The 17,895-nt window shown below is 34.4% G+C and overlaps 2 protein-coding genes across 4 annotated transcripts; both read left to right on the top strand.

The window, feature by feature from the left end:
• Nucleotides 1-220: 220 nt before the first annotated feature.
• On the top strand, nucleotides 221-7,501 carry LOC141663556 (hypothetical protein At1g04090-like). Of its 3 annotated transcripts, XM_074469351.1 has the most exons (6): nucleotides 221-441; nucleotides 1,262-1,401; nucleotides 1,534-3,335; nucleotides 3,683-3,752; nucleotides 6,668-6,732; nucleotides 6,835-7,501. In XM_074469351.1, the coding sequence occupies exons 1-3, from the start codon at nucleotides 392-394 to the stop codon at nucleotides 3,081-3,083; spliced, it is 1,740 nt and encodes a 579-aa protein (XP_074325452.1). In that variant the 5' UTR covers nucleotides 221-391; the 3' UTR covers nucleotides 3,084-3,335; nucleotides 3,683-3,752; nucleotides 6,668-6,732; nucleotides 6,835-7,501. The 3 variants fall into 3 exon arrangements, with proteins under 3 accessions (XP_074325452.1, XP_074325441.1, XP_074325447.1); XM_074469340.1 differs by lacking the exon at nucleotides 221-441 and having other exon boundaries at nucleotides 458-1,401; XM_074469346.1 differs by lacking the exons at nucleotides 221-441; nucleotides 6,668-6,732; nucleotides 6,835-7,501 and having other exon boundaries at nucleotides 458-1,401; nucleotides 3,683-3,837.
• LOC141667048 (hypothetical protein At1g04090-like) lies at nucleotides 3,666-15,695 on the top strand. Its single transcript, XM_074473406.1, has 4 exons — nucleotides 3,666-3,682; nucleotides 6,668-6,732; nucleotides 6,835-7,454; nucleotides 15,027-15,695. The coding sequence occupies exons 1-4, from the start codon at nucleotides 3,666-3,668 to the stop codon at nucleotides 15,693-15,695; spliced, it is 1,371 nt and encodes a 456-aa protein (XP_074329507.1).
• The last annotated feature ends 2,200 nt before the right edge of the window (nucleotides 15,696-17,895 follow it).

Raw genomic sequence — 17,895 nt, forward strand, 5'->3', positions numbered from 1 at the left:
AAGACTTGACAGATTGATGTAACATCACAAATCCGAATTAGCAAAAAAAAAAAAACTATCACAAATGTGATAATATTTGAACACTTACCTACAAAATTTCTAGACATTTAAAAACGCCAAGGAGATCATACGGGTTCCTTTGTGACAGATCAACTATAACATTACTATTTGTATAAATTTATAATCCAATGCTGCGTAGTCATATTTTTATTTTCTTTTCTCAGATATCCATCTTCTTCTTCTTTCTCCACTAACCTACTCTCAATAACATTACATGAAACGTTCACATTCATAGTTTAGATCCAAATTTCTATATAATATTTCTCTTTTCATGTGCGCAAAAGATATATTCAAGGATATTTTACAGTTCTCTACATGCTAATCCTGCACCATGATGATTAAGAAGCTGAATTCGTTTTCCATCTTCATTATTTCTATCGGGTACGTAAATCCCATTACTCCATTGTTGCCCTAAGTATATATCTGATGAATGATGATACTTTTTTTCCGAATGTGGCATGTATATTTCTGTGTGTTTCATGGCATGAACATCTTCGTCGTTTTTCTTTTAAATCTGTTGAAAGGAAATTTTTGTTGTTTATTTGTCCGATGCATGTTTCACATATTCTGCAGAAAGTATTTGGAAATGAGTTTTTATTATGTTGCCTGAATCATGAAATACTTCCATCATCTTTGTACAATTGCAGCCGGAAAATTCCCTTTGGTTCTTCCATTTCGAATGCTCTCTATCTAGCACACTACTAGAACAAAAGGCCCCTTCTGCATTGCCATTTCAATATCCAGATCCTTCACTCTTTTATGTTTGTAAAAGTTGTAATTCGTTAATACAAATTTTTTATAGCTTGAGAGTCGAGGAAATGTCTGCATACGTCTTACCCTACTCGTTCAATGGAGGGGGACAAGTTCATTAAATTTGGTTTGGTTTGTTCTGCCCTGTTGTTATGTATCGAATTGCTTGTGGTTTTTTAGCAAGTTTTTTCATCCCGAGTGCACTTGTTAGTTAAGGCACATCGTATGTGTTCATAGAAACAAAAGTCAATACAGTTTACCAAATCAGTAGAAATAAAAATTTGTAGAAGCAGGTAGGAAACGTAGGGGATAACTAATAATTGGATTCCTTGTACAACATCTCTTCATTTTTTTCTTTACAGTTAACCCAACTCCTCATGACTGTTAGATGGTGTTCCCCTGTCTTTTTCTTCACAACATTTTGCATACTAACACTCTGTAATTGTTCAAGCCTATGTTTCCTAGATTCTGCATTTGTAACCTGCCGAAACCCCTCATTTTCTCGGATAACATCATCCAAGAAAACCAACAATCCATTACCTGTTGAAACAACGTTCAAGATTCCGGCACCAATTCCTATATGGCCCTCAGGTGATTCCAATAATTAAACTTATATTCATTTCAGTGATAGATGTATGGTGAGGAGACTTCATATTCTGCTTCGTTGTCTGTGTTTTGTATAAGATTTCTTTATAATCTTCCATTTCTGTAAAATGTGCTTAGGTAATGGTTTTGCAAGTGGAACAATTGACTTGGGAGAACTAAAAGTTTCTCATGTCTCAACTTTTAGCAAAGTTTGGACTGCCTATGAAGGAGGGCCACTCAATCTTGGGGCGACATTTTATGAACCAGTATCAGTACCACAAGGGTTCTCAGTACTTGGTTATTATAGCCAACCAAATAACCAGGCTTTATATGGATGGGTTATTGTTGCTAAAGCTGCGAGAAGTGATAAATCTCGACCAGCACTAGCGTTACCAACTGATTACACTCTTGTTTGGAGTAGTGACTCTCAAAATATTAAGCAGGATGGTTTTGGCTATATATGGCTACCAGTTCCATCAAGTGGTTACAAAGCTGTGGGTCATGTTGTCACTAATTCTTCGGAGAAGCCTTCCCTAGATAAAATTGGTTGCGTACGATCAGATTTAACGGAGGATATTGAAACTGGAAACTGGATTTGGGGACCAAAAAGTAGCTTCAACGTATACAGCTCAAGGCCATCTGTGAGAGGAATTGAAGCCTCAAGTGTAGCTATTGGAACATTTGTGGCTAAGAAAGATAAGGATGCACCTTCTTTGTCTTGTTTAAAGAATATAAAGAATGATTTGTCTAGCATGCCAAATTTAAACCAAATTCAAGCATTGTTTAAGGCTTACTCACCGGTAGTATACTTTCATCCCAAGGAAAAATATTTTCCGTCCTCGGTTAATTGGTTTTTCCGGAATGGTGCATTATTGTACACAAAAGGCCAAGAATCTAAACCAGTTCAGATTGAAACCACTGGCTCAAATCTTCCACAAAATGGATCAGATGATGGTGCATATTGGTTAGACCTTCCAGCCGACAAAACGGCTAGTGAAACTGTAAAGAAAGGTAATTTGGCAGAGGCAGGGGTATATTTACACATAAAACCTGCTCTTGGTGCCACATTTACTGATATAGCTGTTTGGATATTTTACCCTTTTAATGGGGCTGCAAGGGCTAAAATTGAATTTCTAACAGTTTCGCTGGGAAGAATAGGTGAACATGTTGGCGACTGGGAACACGTAACATTAAGGATCAGTAATTTTGACGGAGAGTTAAAAAGTGTGTATTTTTCACAGCACAGCAAAGGAAGTTGGGTAAGTGTTTCGAACCTGGAATTCGAGAAAGAGAACAAGGCCGTAGTGTATGCGTCAATGCACGGGCATGCAGCATATCCAAAGGCCGGGGTTGTTGTTGAAGGGAAGGCATCAATTGGGATACGAAACGACACTTGTAAAGGTAAGGTTGTGATGGACACGGGATCAAGATATTTGGTGGTGGGAGCAGAGTATTTGGGAGCATCAAAGATTGTTGAAGCAGCGTGGTTGAATTATGCTAGAAAATGGGGACCAAAAATAAGTTACAATATTGATGAAGAGTTGAGTAGAGTGAAAAAGATGTTGCCCGGGTTCTTGAGGAGCAAATTTGAAGGAATGATTAGAAGTGTGCCTGGAGAAGTATTAGGTGAGGAAGGACCAACGGGGCCAAAATGGAAAGATAATTGGAGTGGGGATGAGAGGGTTTAAATATTAGATGGTTTGCAATTTTTATGGTAAACAATTTGTTTGGCATTCAGGGAGATGGGAAGACTTTGTAGCATATTCAAGGGCAAGGCTTTCCTTTTGCTTGTCGCGGGATTGATTATTTAGTTGTCTAGTTTCAGTAATGGAAGTTTGTGGGCCTAGTATCGTTTTTATTACAGTAGATGTTTTGCTCCTCCACAGTTGCCTTGAACCATTTACCAAATCAAAATTGGAAATTTTCAAATTACAATCAAGGTCATGATTTTAATGACATTTATTACGGAATAATCTGCAATTGATTTCTGCATTTATTCAAAATAACCATATTTTTTTTATTTATATACATGGTCCTTTTCTTATCATCCTCACCAACATTTCTTCTTGCATTGTTGCATGTATTTACCATTTTCTTTTTCGCTAAGAAAGCCTCCTTTCTACTACTGTAATTCGGGTAACAATGTTTTTGCATTAGCATGCTATGCTCTCTCATTTCTCTCTTATATATATGTGCATACAGGGATTAACATTTTTATTGTGTGCTGTGTTCCTATTTACTTAAGTATTTACATAATTCTAGAAATTGATATGTATGCTTCTGGCAGGTTTGTTTGTTGGACATACTATGTTCAACATGAGAGACACAAAGCTCTTAATTTGGGTACTCTTTACCTGGTACGGGACTCCCCTATCCTTGTTTGCATGTACCGAAACTTTTTTATTTATCTCATTATTACTAATGATTTATTCGATTGCCTTACCGGTCTAATATTTGCCTTTCATTTTCAAACTGGAATTTAATGTATCTTGAAAAAAACTGCTAGGAGTACCTGACATATTTGATTATCTAGAACTCTGAGGGTATCTCCAATATTAAAATTTAAAATGATTGGCCAAAGCAATTAAATATCATTTTTTTATAAAATTTTAGCAAAAAATTTGATACATATTCCAATAATATTATCTATAATTTAATATAGATATATATTTTGAAAGTTCATGGCGCCAAGCCTTCCACCCCGCCCTTGAAATCCTCTACCCCAAACATACTCAATATCTTGCTAATTTTGTTCTTGAAACGTTGCATAAAAAATATTGATAAACTCACGTGGTACCGGTAACAACAAAATATCAACAAAATATAATCAAAAAAATATTATATAATAGTATTATCATTGTTACAAATGAAAATTTTTGATTTTGACAAATTTAAAAAAATAATATAATTTGGGACATATTTACTTTTTCAAACTTTGTTTGCTAGAAAACAAAATTTTGACTTTGAAAATAACATTTCTCCCATGAAGGTATTTACTATTATTTTCTTTAATACGGAAAAATGGTCATTTTTACTCTCACAAAACGTTTAAAATTTCATCACAAATTTGCACTGCTTTTTAATTAGTTTAAATGTTAAAGAAAAACTCTGTACCATCCCCTGAGTAATTAGTTGTCCAACTTCTTATTGGTCAAACCACCAACTTCATCACATTTTAAAAACAATTATTTCATTATTTATAAAAATTAAAAATTACCTTTTAATATAAAATAGATGTACTCCTGATCAGTGATACAAACTTCTATTGTTTTTTTAATTATGTATGTTATATAAAGTTTAGCTAATTTTTTTTGTTAATTTGACTATTTATAAGTTAAAAACAATAAGTGATTAGGAATAGGAGCGGAGGACGTAAACTTCTACCAAAATAAATATCAAGAATTTTTGAATTAATTTTGAAACCAAAGTAAGAGCCAAAAGTAACTTTTGTTGAGGAAGAAAGGAGCCGCACAAGAATACAATATTAATATTAAACATAGCACAAGAATACAATATTAATATCAAACATATGTAGAGTAATACTCTATTTTCAACCCCCTTACAAAACTTGAATTTTAAGGTGCATAAATAAATAGCTTTAATATATATATATATATATATATATATATATATATATTACCTTTAGATTCTATTTTTGAACTAAAATATCTCACAAAAGCGCAGAATTTAGGGGGTGGGGGCATTTCCTCTATTATATATCTATTTATTCATAAAAGAAAGTTAAAAGATAATATTATGAAATTGTTATTCCATTGACATTAAAATATGTAAAATTAGCAAAAAGAAAAGTTCGCTGTCAACTTGGGACTAGTAAATACTTCCACCAATGCATGTGGTAGCTAAAAAGTCTATGTAAATACTTTCACCTAGAGCTAACGGGATGCATTTGTTAACTAAGAAGTCTATGTGACAATATAATATTAGTTAAAAATGGTATCCCTCCAACCCTAACACCTGATAGCAATATTTTTACAAATCTTCCATTCTCTGTTATATATTTGTTGATCCGGTATCTATTAGCTAAAAGATCAATGTCACTTTTGTGCCTAGATTAAACCGCTTATACATATATATAATATATATATATATATTATTTGAAACATCTGTGTTAACGCTCTTATTTTATATTTAATATTTGTAATACTTATTTTAATATACAATGCAAATTTATAAAAATATAATTTAATACAATTATATATTTTATAATAGATATATAAGTAATGTTTATTAATTGTGTTTCTCCATATAGATATATTAAAATTAGAAAAAATAAAAAAATACTATATTTCAAAGTCTTTTTTTGCAATTTTACGATTTTTTTGAAAAAAATTGCAAAAATACAGATTTGCAACAAAAAATAACAACATTGCAACTTCTCTGAAAAATAGTGAATTTTTTTTGTTGCAATTGAGTTTGCATCGGATTGCATTTGAGTTTGCATCGGTTTACAAAGTCGTATTTTTTTAAAAAACTGGAAAATCGTATTTTTACAAATTAAATTAAAAAATTGCATTTTTACCAAAAAAAATCAAAATAGCCTATTTTTGAAAAAAAACCTAAAATTACTATTTTATTAAATATATTTTTATTTTCACTTATATTTAATTAAGTATAAACTACAAAGTCGTATTTTTGTAAAAAACTGGAAAATCGTATTTTTACAAATTAAATTAAAAAATTGCATTTTTATCAAAAAAAATCAAAATAGCCTATTTTTGAAAAAAAACCTAAAATTACTATTTTATTAAATATATTTTTATTTTCACTTATATTTAATTAAGTATAAACTACAAAGTCATATTTTTGTAAAAAACTAGAAAATCGTATTTTTACAAATTAAATTAAAAAATTGCATTTTTACCTAAAAAAATCAAAATAGCCTATTTTTGAAAAAAAACCTAAAATTACTATTTTATTAAATATATTTTTATTTTCACTTATATTTAATTAAGTATAAACTAAATTTATTTTAACATCTTAAAATAATAATAAAATAAATTTAATGAATATAGAATAATCATCATTTAGCTAATCATTTTAGCTATTACTATAAGATTTTAAATTAAAAAGAAGTATGGTTGGAATCTCCAATAGTATCTAAGTACCCGGTTTCAATGTAATTTAATTGATCTCGTAAGCAAATAATTGAAAAAACTACCCCTGCATGCTATGAAATCATAAACCGAAATAGCTTGGTTTGCATGATTTTGTTTGTTACAACATTTTAACTAAAATAGTGTGACTGTTTAAGGGCATGTTCTCCGTTTACTCAAGCTTCCTTCGTGCTTCCTGCACCAATTCCAACATGGCCTACAGGTATATAAATGTTTTCAAGTATGTTAAATTATGTCCACTTATATCTCTCTCTCATTCTCATATTATGTGTTTCTTTTTCGAAATGCAAAATTATGTCTGTAGGTACGAATTTCGCAAATGGAATAATTGATCTAGGAGCTTTACAAGTTGCTCAAATCACTTCCTTAAACGGAGTTTGGGCTACTTATCAAGGAGGGCCTGATAATAAGGGCTCAACATTTTATGAACCAGCTTCAGTTCCAGATGGATTTTCTATGATTGGTTCGTATGGCCAGCCAAATAACCAACCTCTATATGGATGGGTTCTTGTCGCTAAAGATGTTTCGTTACCTGTGGAGCCACCAGGTCTGGCTTTACCAACTGACTATCTACTTGTTTATGACAGTGGGAATGAATCCTTTGACCAGACTACTTTTGGCCATATTTGGCTTCCTGTTGCACCACAAGGTTATTCAGCTGTGGGTTTTGTTGTCACGTCCAGTGCAGACAAGCCTTCCCTTGATAAAGTTCGCGTTGTTCGATCAGTATTAACAGAGGATGTTGAAAACGACAATTGGATCTGGGGAAGCAATGGTTTTGATATTTATGGTTCAAGGCCAGTGGATATGGGAAGTACAGCTCTAGGTATATCCCTAGGAACATTTACTCTTCAAGCAAATGGGAAGGAAATGCCTAAATTATTTTGCTTGACAAATTTAAACTTAAGTGTTGGGTCCCAATGTGTTTGTAGAAGGGGGGGTTGAATACAAACAACACCGAATAATCGAATTAAATACGGAATAAAAAATGTGAAACAAAATTCAAGTTAAATAAAAATATTATTAAACTTGAAAGGTGTTACAACAACTGTATCGATTACAAGGTATTAATCTCAAATCAATTATCACAAATCTAGAATAAATTCGACATGAACTTTTTCTATTTTTGCAATAATTAGAATCAAATGCTAAACGCGATTTGAGATTAAGTTATAGGGATTTTGATCCGCTAGATTGTTACACAAGAACAAGATAAATAATTCTAGTGGTTGAATTTAACATTAACAAACTAGAATTTAATCTTGATGATTTGCAGATGAAGAATAAAATGTTTCAAGGCGGCTGCTTTCTTTTTGTTCTTGGATGTTTTCTGTGTATATTTGATGACTTGGTCTTCTGCTTCTTTTATCAAACAGCCGAATGGAAAATTGATCTGGTATGACAATCCTTTGCTCAGTAAGACTTTCGGTGTGACAATCTTTAGAGCTAGCAAGATAATCAAAATGAACTAGCAAGACTTTCGGTATGACTATTGATTGTCATACCGATTGTCATATTAATTCAAATGAATTGTCTTGCTGAATTAATAAGTGATTTTAATCTAAATAATAATTCTATCAAGACACTCAACTGAATTAGCATGACTTTCGGTATGACTATCAATTGTCATACCGATTGTCATACTAGTACAATCAGTTGTCTTTTTAGAATTAAAACAGATTTTAACCAAATAAAAATTCTGAAAACCTTAATATTAATTCTGAATTAATTAATCAATTAATTCAATTAATCAATAAATTAATCTTTGCAGATATAATTTATTTTCTTAATTAAATTATATGACTTAATTAATTAATAGAAAATTAATACTAACCCTGAGCAACATCCATTCTTCTGAATATCTTCTGAAAATCACTGAGAATTATGAATCAATTCCACCACTTCAACGTTGACACTCGATGTACTGTCTGGTTCATGAGTGACTAACTTCCGTGACGTTTCTTCATGTCTTGACTTTGACGCTTTGATTTTCTTCAGATTAAATCCTTGTAATTAATGATACTCTGACGAGATCTCTGTCACTTGATTAAATCCACGATCTTGATTTATATCACTGAGGCATGATCAACTTCTTGAACTTCTTCCAGTGAATTACCTCCTCAAGTCTGTAGATAAACCTTGTTTCTGAATCCTTTGACAGATATTACTTTGCGAGATCTCTCTGACGGTCGATCCACTATTTACTTATTACATTCTTATTTGAGTTGAGTTGAATCCTCGAATATACAAATAGGCCTATGACATATTACTTACAATCTCCCCCTATTTGTTTGTTAGACAATAACACACAAATACCTAGAGGATAACTCAACTAACAAATAAGAAAAAGATATAAACATACATGCAAAGTAAATAGCAGAAAAGTTCTGGATGAGATTTAACATTTTCCAGATTCCAAGTAGATGTTCCTCTAGACTGAACATATCTTCAAGTAGTTCCATCTTCATTTGTACAACCACATTTCCTGTTGAGAAGCCCATATCTCTTGCTTCTCCCCCATATCTCTTGCTTCTCCCCCTATGAGAATCAACTGATTAAAGAAGATCACCTTCGTTTTACCACCTCTCCCGTACAATAGGATCCGCAGATAAAAATCGATGGTACTCCCCTAACTGCTTCTTCCCTTACTAGGAAATCACCTTGTGTTTACCACCTCTCCCGTACAATAGGATCCGTAGTTAGAAACAACAATGGTGTGGTGTAGTGTACATTTTTAGGATCTTTTTCTTTCTCCCTGCTATTTCTCCCCCTTAGTTGAGGAATCCTCCAAACTATTACTTAAGCTTTTATCTCCCCCTTAGTGAAGGAATGTATGCCGTCGTCTGAAGAAGTTCTCATATTTCACTTGGTTGGAAAAGAAATAACAAGTAGTTTCTCTTTCTTTCTCACTGTGAGTGTGTGATTCTGTTTAGTGTACCTCACATGTATTTCACTCTTCTCTCCACTCGTGTTTACACTCATTCTCACAAGTGTATCACTCCACTCATAGCTCCAAAAATCAGCTGTACCTGCAAGGAAAATCACCTTAGCCATCCTTAAGGAGGTCACAGGTGGTGCAATGGGAGTTCACAAATCCCCATCCTTGTTAAACTCGTCAGATGAATCTGAGTCATAATCTACAAGTTGCTAGTTTCCCTTTTAGGGTTCCAGATTTGAATTCTGGGAAGGTAAACAATGATCCAACGAATTTAGCATAAAGATCAAAGTTCCCTTCTAATGTCTGTGAAGACATTTCCTTGTGACTCATCAGGTAATATCTGAATCATCGTCAACAAGTTGCCGATCTGCACCTATGTCAGATCCACTATCCGCAGATGCATCCAGGGGATTTAAGCCTGGGGAGGTAGACACTGACCACTGACATATGGCTTTTGGATCAGTATCCTCTCCTAACACCTATAAAGGCAATTGGTCCACTAACGAACCTTGAACAATCGAATCTGACCTTAAAATGGTCGAAACTCTTGTTTCCGTCAACTCATCCTTTGTGTGTGTAACCTCTCCTTGTGCATCAAGAATTGATTATGTTTGAAGTGGTGACACTACATCGGATACCTTGGCCGACAGGCAAAATTCAATAGACTCACCCTGTTGAGAGAATGAATCTAGTAACTGTTTTTGTGCGTTTTCAGCCATTACATCTTTTTGAGAAGATGTATGGGGGCTAGCAGTTGTCTCGGTTTAAATACTACTCATCTATGTAGGAGACAGAGCTACTGGGTTGACTACAGAACCTTCCTTGTGTGGTGCACTAGGCACTATCTCCCTCACGCTCATTCATACTACATTTTGTGGTAAGAGAGTGTTGGTTGGTTCTGTTTTTTTTGTGTTTGTCTTTACAGTCTGGGATAGACGTTGTGGGTTTTCAACCTCATGACTGTCAATGAAAGAAAGTCATTGGAGACTGAACCTGTATCACAAAATATATGGTAATAGAGAGAAAATGATTTACAATAGTGATTTCAAAAGATTTTACATGAAATAAGAAATCACTAATGTAGAAAGAAGTTTAATTTTTGTTTTTCAATATGAATGAGTTTTTGATAAAACATTGATCACTTAGGGTAAAGTCTAAGTAATTCTCATTCATGTCAAAAGCTTACAAATATCTGCAACATAATGTTAACAAGATATCATTGACCGATACTTGTCAAGTACTTTAGATACTAATTGTTATGTTGCATAACCAATATACCACTGCACATATAAAACAATATGATTGTGCTTAGTGATAAGATAGTTATTAATATGACGACTCTACTTATTCATATAAAATTATAACTTCTGTTAGAGTGCCATACCATGTCCTTGACGATTGCTTGAGCAGTGTACTAGTTCATACCAACCTGAAGTGAGATTGTGAAGAAGAGATTGCATAGTCCAATAGATCTGCAGCTGCAAAGTCCATGAACTGTGGTGCATTGACTTCCTCTTTTGATTCACCAATCAGGAGTACACTTGTACACATCTTACTAGAGTACAATTCCAAGTGTAATGTGCAGCAGGTGCCTGATATGTCGTAATATTCTCAAGTCTCGTCACTGGTGCTATATGTTAGATACTGCTTCCTGATAATAACCTAGCACAATATACAAAATTACAATGATAACATTCCCAGCTTGCAAACAGCCATATCCCTCAGATAAACCTTTGCTGTTATCTCCAAAGGTAACCAGGGGGCCAGCTTTCTCAATCCTCATTTGATAGCAGGGCTCTATCTCCGGTCATATGTCTTGATGATCCACTGTCAAGAATCCACACTACCGGTTACACCTGTTTAATGCCCTGCACTTCAAATGGATTAGACCTTCTTCGTAACCCAAACTTGGTTGGGCCCGGCATACTTGTAGAATTGTCCTTTGTCAGGCAAAACAACATTTTTAATTTTAACGATCTCAACATCCTCAATGACTGAACATTTGACCTTGTAAATAGCCTTAACAAATTTATGTTTAAGCTTAGGCACAAATGTCTCCTTTCTAGCCTTAGAAGGACTAGCAGTCTTAGACCTATCATGTTTCTTGTTATTCACATGCTGACGAGGAGTAGTCTTATCATTAGACACATGCTTACCATTAAAATAAGCATACATCATATTAAAAGCACAAGACATACAATTATCAACACCACATGCTTTATGAGAGTGATTAACAGCATGTAATTTATTCATGGTAGACATGGAATTATTGTTATCCAACTCATGTGTGTCTGAGTTAGTCTCAGTTGCTTTCACAACTTTGACTGGAACTTTCGACTCACTTGACTTGGAAACAATCTTCTCATTAGCATGATCTTCAGCACGTATTTCTTCATGAATAACAGAAGAGGTCGCATCAAATGGTTCAGCAATTGATGCTTTATAGAGGGGTTCATCAACACCCTTAAGCACATGTGGTACTTCCCTCCCTTTAGCACAGACACGAGGAGGGGAGTTTATGCCTAATTCTCCAATAGCAGCATTGTAATCATAACCTATTCCAGATGTTTGATTAACAGCTTGCTTACTGTAGAACTCTTTAGCCTTCGAACAAGAATTGAAGTAGGCTCTAACCTTAGTCTCAAGACCGGTGATCTTGTCTTTGAGAATAGTTTCGAGTTTTCTATAACAGTCAACTCTATTCTCTAGAAAAGATACCTGTTCTTTTAATTTGTCTTGATTAATGTGCACAAGTCTTAATTCATTGACCTCTTTCTCAAGGTCTGTGATCTGTAAACTTAACAGTTCATTATCATGACGTGCACAATCTAAGTTACCTCTTAGATGATAAACCATTTCAGCATCAGAAAGTTTTACCTCTATTCTTGACGATGAAGCTTTTCCATCAATAGCCATAAGAGCAAGATTTCCTTCATCTTCATCTTCACTGTCAGTATCATCCCAGCTTCTTCCCTTTGCCAGATAAGCCCTTTCAGAGTTCTTTCTTACTTGCTTTGGCTTCCTACATTCTGTGGCAAAGTGTCCCAACTCATTGCAGTTATAGCATCTAATGGTGCTCCGATCAACCATCCCTGTTTGGTATCCACCACTGCTGGTGTTAGAGGATGAAGATCCACCTTTCTGGAATTTGTTGTAGTTGGACTTGTACTTAAGCTTGGGATTCCTCCTGAATCTGACATGGGAGAATCTCTTGACAATTTGGGCCATTGATTCATCTTCCAATTGCTCCAGCTCTTCCAAGGAATAAAAATCATCACTTGATTGATTTGTAGTAGGAGGATCATATTCTGCTACTAACTCATTTTCCTCACCCTTGGAAAACTGTACCATTCTTTCTAACTGTTGAGATTGTTGTTGTTGTTGACCTTCAGCTACAAGTGCATTAGATGTGCTGACCATTCTATCCTTCCCGTAGACTTCCTTCTGTTGAATCTGCTCCAACTCATAAGTTTTTAACACTCCATAGAGCCTGTCCAAAGAAATCTCACTCAGATCTCTAGCTTCTCTAATGGCAGTGATTCTATGTTCAAGATGAGCTGGCAGTGTTAAAAGGAACTTTTTGTTGACCTCCCTGATTGAATAATACTTTCCATTGATGTTCAGGTTGTTGATCAACGCATTGTACCTCTCAAACACTTCAGTAATTCCTTCTCCTGGATTTGATTTGAAATGTTCATATTCAGAGGTTAGGATTTCCAACTTGTTCTCCCTAACTTCCTCTGTGCCTTCATTAATTACCTCAATAGTTTCCCACATGTGTTTAGAATTTTTACAGTTCATCACATGTCTGTTCATCAAGGGATCAAGGGAATCAATTAATATTAATTGAAGGCTGGCATCCAAGGAGGCTTCTTCCTTCTCAGCAGGAGTAAAATCTTCAGGCTCTTTTGGATAGGTTCTAGCTTCAGTAGTCACCACACCATCTATTATTACCTCCGGTTCAATAACCATCGGAGTTTTTATACCCTTCTTTAACAAGTTTGAATATTTGGGATTTGCAACTTGTAAGAATAATAGCATCTTCTTCTTCCACATGATATAATTCTCTTTATCAAATTGTGGAATTTTAACGGTTCCAACTTTATGTGAAGTCATTATGAATTTTTGAATAAATAAAAATTCAAGGAGTTGAAAAATCACAAAAGTCTAGGATCTTGATTTGTTCGTTAATCAGAAGGCTCTGATACCAATTGTTGGGTCCCAATGTGTTTGTAGAAGGGGGGGTTGAATACAAACAACACCGAATAATCGAATTAAATGCGGAATAAAAAATGTGAAACAAAATTCAAGTTAAATAAAAATATTATTAAACTTGAAAGGTGTTACAACAACTGTATCGATTACAAGGTATTAATCTCAAATCAATTATCACAAATCTAGAATAAATTCGACATGAACTTTTTCTATTTTTGCAATAATTAGAATCAAATGCTAAACGCGATTTGAGATTAAGTTATAGGGATTTTGATCCGCTAGATTGTTACACAAGAACAAGATAAATAATTCTAGTGGTTGAATTTAACATTAACAAACTAGAATTTAATCTTGATGATTTGCAGATGAAGAATAAAATGTTTCAAGGCGGCTGCTTTCTTTTTGTTCTTGGATGTTTTCTGTATATATTTGATGACTTGGTCTTCTGCTTCTTTTATCAAACAGCCGAATGGAAAATTGATCTGGTATGGCAATCCTTTGCTCAGTAAGACTTTCGGTGTGACAATCTTTAGAGCTAGCAAGACAATCAAAATGAACTAGCAAGACTTTCGGTATGACTATTGATTGTCATACCGATTGTCATATTAATTCAAATGAATTGTCTTGCTGAATTAATAAGTGATTTTAATCTAAATAATAATTCTATCAAGACACTCAACTGAATTAGCATGACTTTCGGTATGACTATCAATTGTCATACCGATTGTCATACTAGTACAATCAGTTGTCTTTTTAGAATTAAAACAGATTTTAACCAAATAAAAATTCTGAAAACCTTAATATTAATTCTGAATTAATTAATCAATTAATTCAATTAATCAATAAATTAATCTTTGCAGATATAATTTATTTTCTTAATTAAATTATATGACTTAATTAATTAATAGAAAATTAATACTAACCCTAAGCAACATCCATTCTTCTGAATATCTTCTGAAAATCACTGAGAATTATGAATCAATTCCACCACTTCAACGTTGACACTCGATATACTGTCTGGTTCATGAGTGACTAACTTCCGTGACGTTTCTTCATGTCTTGACTTTGACGCTTTGATTTTCTTCAGATTAAATCCTTGTAATTAATGATACTCTGACGAGATCTCTGTCACTTGATTAAATCCACGATCTTGATTTATATCACTGAGGCATGATCAACTTCTTGAACTTCTTCCAGTGAATTACCTCCTCAAGTCTGTAGATGAACCTTGTTTCTGAATCCTTTGACAGATATTACTTTGCGAGATCTCTCTGACGGTCGATCCACTATTTACTTATTACATTCTTATTTGAGTTGAGTTGAATCCTCGAATATACAAATAGGCCTATGACATATTACTTACACTAAGTTATCCTAGTATGCCAAGTTTAGATCAAGTTAAAGCATTGGTACAGGCTTATGCTCCAGTGGTAGACTTTCATCCTGATGAGAAGTACTTTCCCTCTAGAGTAAGTTGGTTTTTCAAAAACGGAGCATTGCTATATACTAAAGGGCAAGAATCTAGCCCTGTTCCGATTGTGCAAGATGGTTCGAACCTCCCTCATAATGGCTCTGACGATGGTACCTACTGGATAGATCTCCCATCAGATGGAACGACAAGTGACCATCTCAAGAAAGGTGATTTGCAATCTGCTTACTCTTACATGCACATTAAACCTGCTCTTGGTGGCACATTTACTGACATTCAAGTGTGGCTCTTCTACCCATTTAATGGTCCTGGAAAAATTAAACTTGGGGTGGAAACATTTTCATTGGGACCGGTAGGCGAGCATGTTAGTGATTGGGAACATGTCACGCTAAGAATCAGTAATTTCAACGGGGAGTTAAGAAGTGTATATTTTTCAAAACATAGTAAAGGGGATTGGGTAAGTACCCCGAGTCTTGAGTTTGCGAACAATAACAAGCCTATTGTGTATTCGTCTCATTATGGGCATGCATCGTATCCTTCAGCTGGAAAATTCACACACAAACTTGAGCAACAAATAAAGTGATTTTTCGCGCCACAAAACGAGACCTCACAAAGTGGCTACAGGTTGGATACTGGTGCGCAATACTGGATACTGGGAGCAGACTATTTGGGGGGCTTGGGCATTGTTCAACAGCCATGGATAAACTTTTCTAGACAATGGGGTCCAAAAAAAGAGTTTAAGATAGTAGAATTTTTGAAATATATGGAGAAGACATTGCCTGGTTTAGTGTTTAAGGCGTTCGAGAAATTATTGAGAAATATTTCTCCTGAATTATTAGGTGAAGAAGGTCCTACAGGCCCCAAATTCAAAGATAATTGGAGCGGGGATAAAAGGATTTAATTTCTATTCTAATCTCAGCATAATGCATATCAATAATTGAAATGGAAGACAATGACAGGGGTTTATATTAGTTTAGTGATGATAGAATCTGCTATGAATGATACAATTATGGTCATTTGTGTTTATTTCTTCTCTAATGTAGTTAAGATCTAAATGGTGATGGGATACAACATGATTGCTCTGATAATCAACTTAACGTGTAGCTTTATTATACGGCGATGGCGTAAAGTATTAAGATTAATCTCTCTATGATTTGCACTAAACGACACTTAGATTAGGATACGTCATGCCTAGCACCAAAAACTGCCTAGAATATTTGTCATCAGACCTCATGACATGACTGCCAGGATTACATCGAAATGTAATTTTAATATTTTATGAAGGGCGTTGATGAATTTGAACTAAAATTATCAATTTTAGTTCTCTGTCAAAGAAATTGTGGACGCATTCAATTTCTTTCTACTACTTTGCTGTCAAGCTAAAAGTCTCCCTAAGCGATAGTTAGATATGTGAAATAATACTATTGTTTAAAGAGGTACCGAATTCGTCTTATCAATTGACATGGTTTGCTAAGTTTTGTTCGTCTTAAGTCTCTGTTCAATATCATTTCTTTCATCAAAATTCTTTATCATGTCTTTACCGAATGAATTGATACACGCCATGAATGTTGTTACATTGGAAGAGGAAGAGGAAGGTGCATTGTTAATGGAAGAACCAGCGTCTGAAAATAGCGATTTGCACCAACAAGGCTTTAATCCTGCATTATGTGTGGTGGGTAAATTCATTTCTGAAGGCAAGGTGGATTTCCTTGCAATGCAGCATACTGTAGCTGCACTGTGGAAACCTGGTAGAGGTGTCTTTATCAAGGAACTGGATGTTAATTTGTATCTATTTCAGTTCTACCATGAAATAGATGTTAAGCGAGTAATGGAGGGTTGTCCATGGTCTTTTAATAGACGTGCTTTGGTCATGTCTCACCTTAAAGAAGGCAAAAATCCAAGATGTGTGGATCTAAACAGCATGGATCTTTGGGTGCAGGTTCACGATCTCAAGATTGGTTTTATGTCTGAGAAAGTTCTGGCAGGAATAGGTAACTATATTGACCATTTTGTATCGTCTTGTCCAATAAATTTCATTGGAGTTTGGAGAGATTACATGAGAATCAAAGTAACTATCAACCTTAATACACCTTTAAAGCGACGTATGAAGTTAAAGATGGCTGGCAATGAATGGTACTGAATTAATTTTAAGTATGAGAACATCCCGACTTTTTGTTTTATTTGTGGCATTATTGGACACTCAGAGCGTTTTTGTGGTAGATTGTTTGACGTCCCTAAGACTGATATTGTAAAGCCTTATGGCTCTTGGGTGAGGGCTTTGTTTAGAGGTCATGTAAAACCAATATGGGAAAAATTATTACGTACGGGATATGAGGGTGGTGGTTCTGATACGGGGAATGAGCCGTATGGTGGACACACTGTGGAGGATGACGATGATCAAGATCCACAATTTACTCCAACAAATATGGAGGTTGTAAACCAAGGAGTAATCTCAGGGATAATCAAATTTCAAAATAATATTGCACATGCGGGAAAAAAATCCACAGTTGTCTCAACAAATCAGCCATCAGTTATGGAACGTATAAATGCAAATGATATATTTATTATTGATACAAAAAAAGGAAAATAGATAATGGGCTGGATAAAAGTGTTGAACATGAAATGGGCCTAAACAGAAATATTCAAATGCTGGTGGATAATGAAGATCAAGCAAGTAACTCAGAAACAGAAAATGGTTCAAAAAATGTATATGTGGCGGGTACTCATGAGAGTACTCACTAATCATCATGAGAATTTTAAGTTGGAATTGACATGGGCTTGGG

The sequence above is a fragment of the Apium graveolens genome, chromosome 1 (assembly GCF_009905375.1).
Source record: "Apium graveolens cultivar Ventura chromosome 1, ASM990537v1, whole genome shotgun sequence".
Lineage (NCBI taxonomy): Eukaryota > Viridiplantae > Streptophyta > Magnoliopsida > Apiales > Apiaceae > Apium > Apium graveolens.

Excerpts from the sequence above, each read along its gene's own strand:
- LOC141667048 (XM_074473406.1), top strand. Across the intron at positions 6,733-6,834 it reads AATTCCAACATGGCCTACAG|GTACGAATTTCGCAAATGGA; the intron begins GTATATAAATGT and ends TTATGTCTGTAG. Across the intron at positions 7,455-15,026 it reads TAAGTGTTGGGTCCCAATGT|GCCTATGACATATTACTTAC; the intron begins GTTTGTAGAAGG and ends ATATACAAATAG.
- LOC141663556 (XM_074469340.1), top strand. The coding sequence starts at position 1,188 with ATGACTGTTAGATGGTGTTCCCCTGTCTTTTTCTTCACAACATTTTGC. Across the intron at positions 1,402-1,533 it reads AATTCCTATATGGCCCTCAG|GTAATGGTTTTGCAAGTGGA; the intron begins GTGATTCCAATA and ends AAATGTGCTTAG.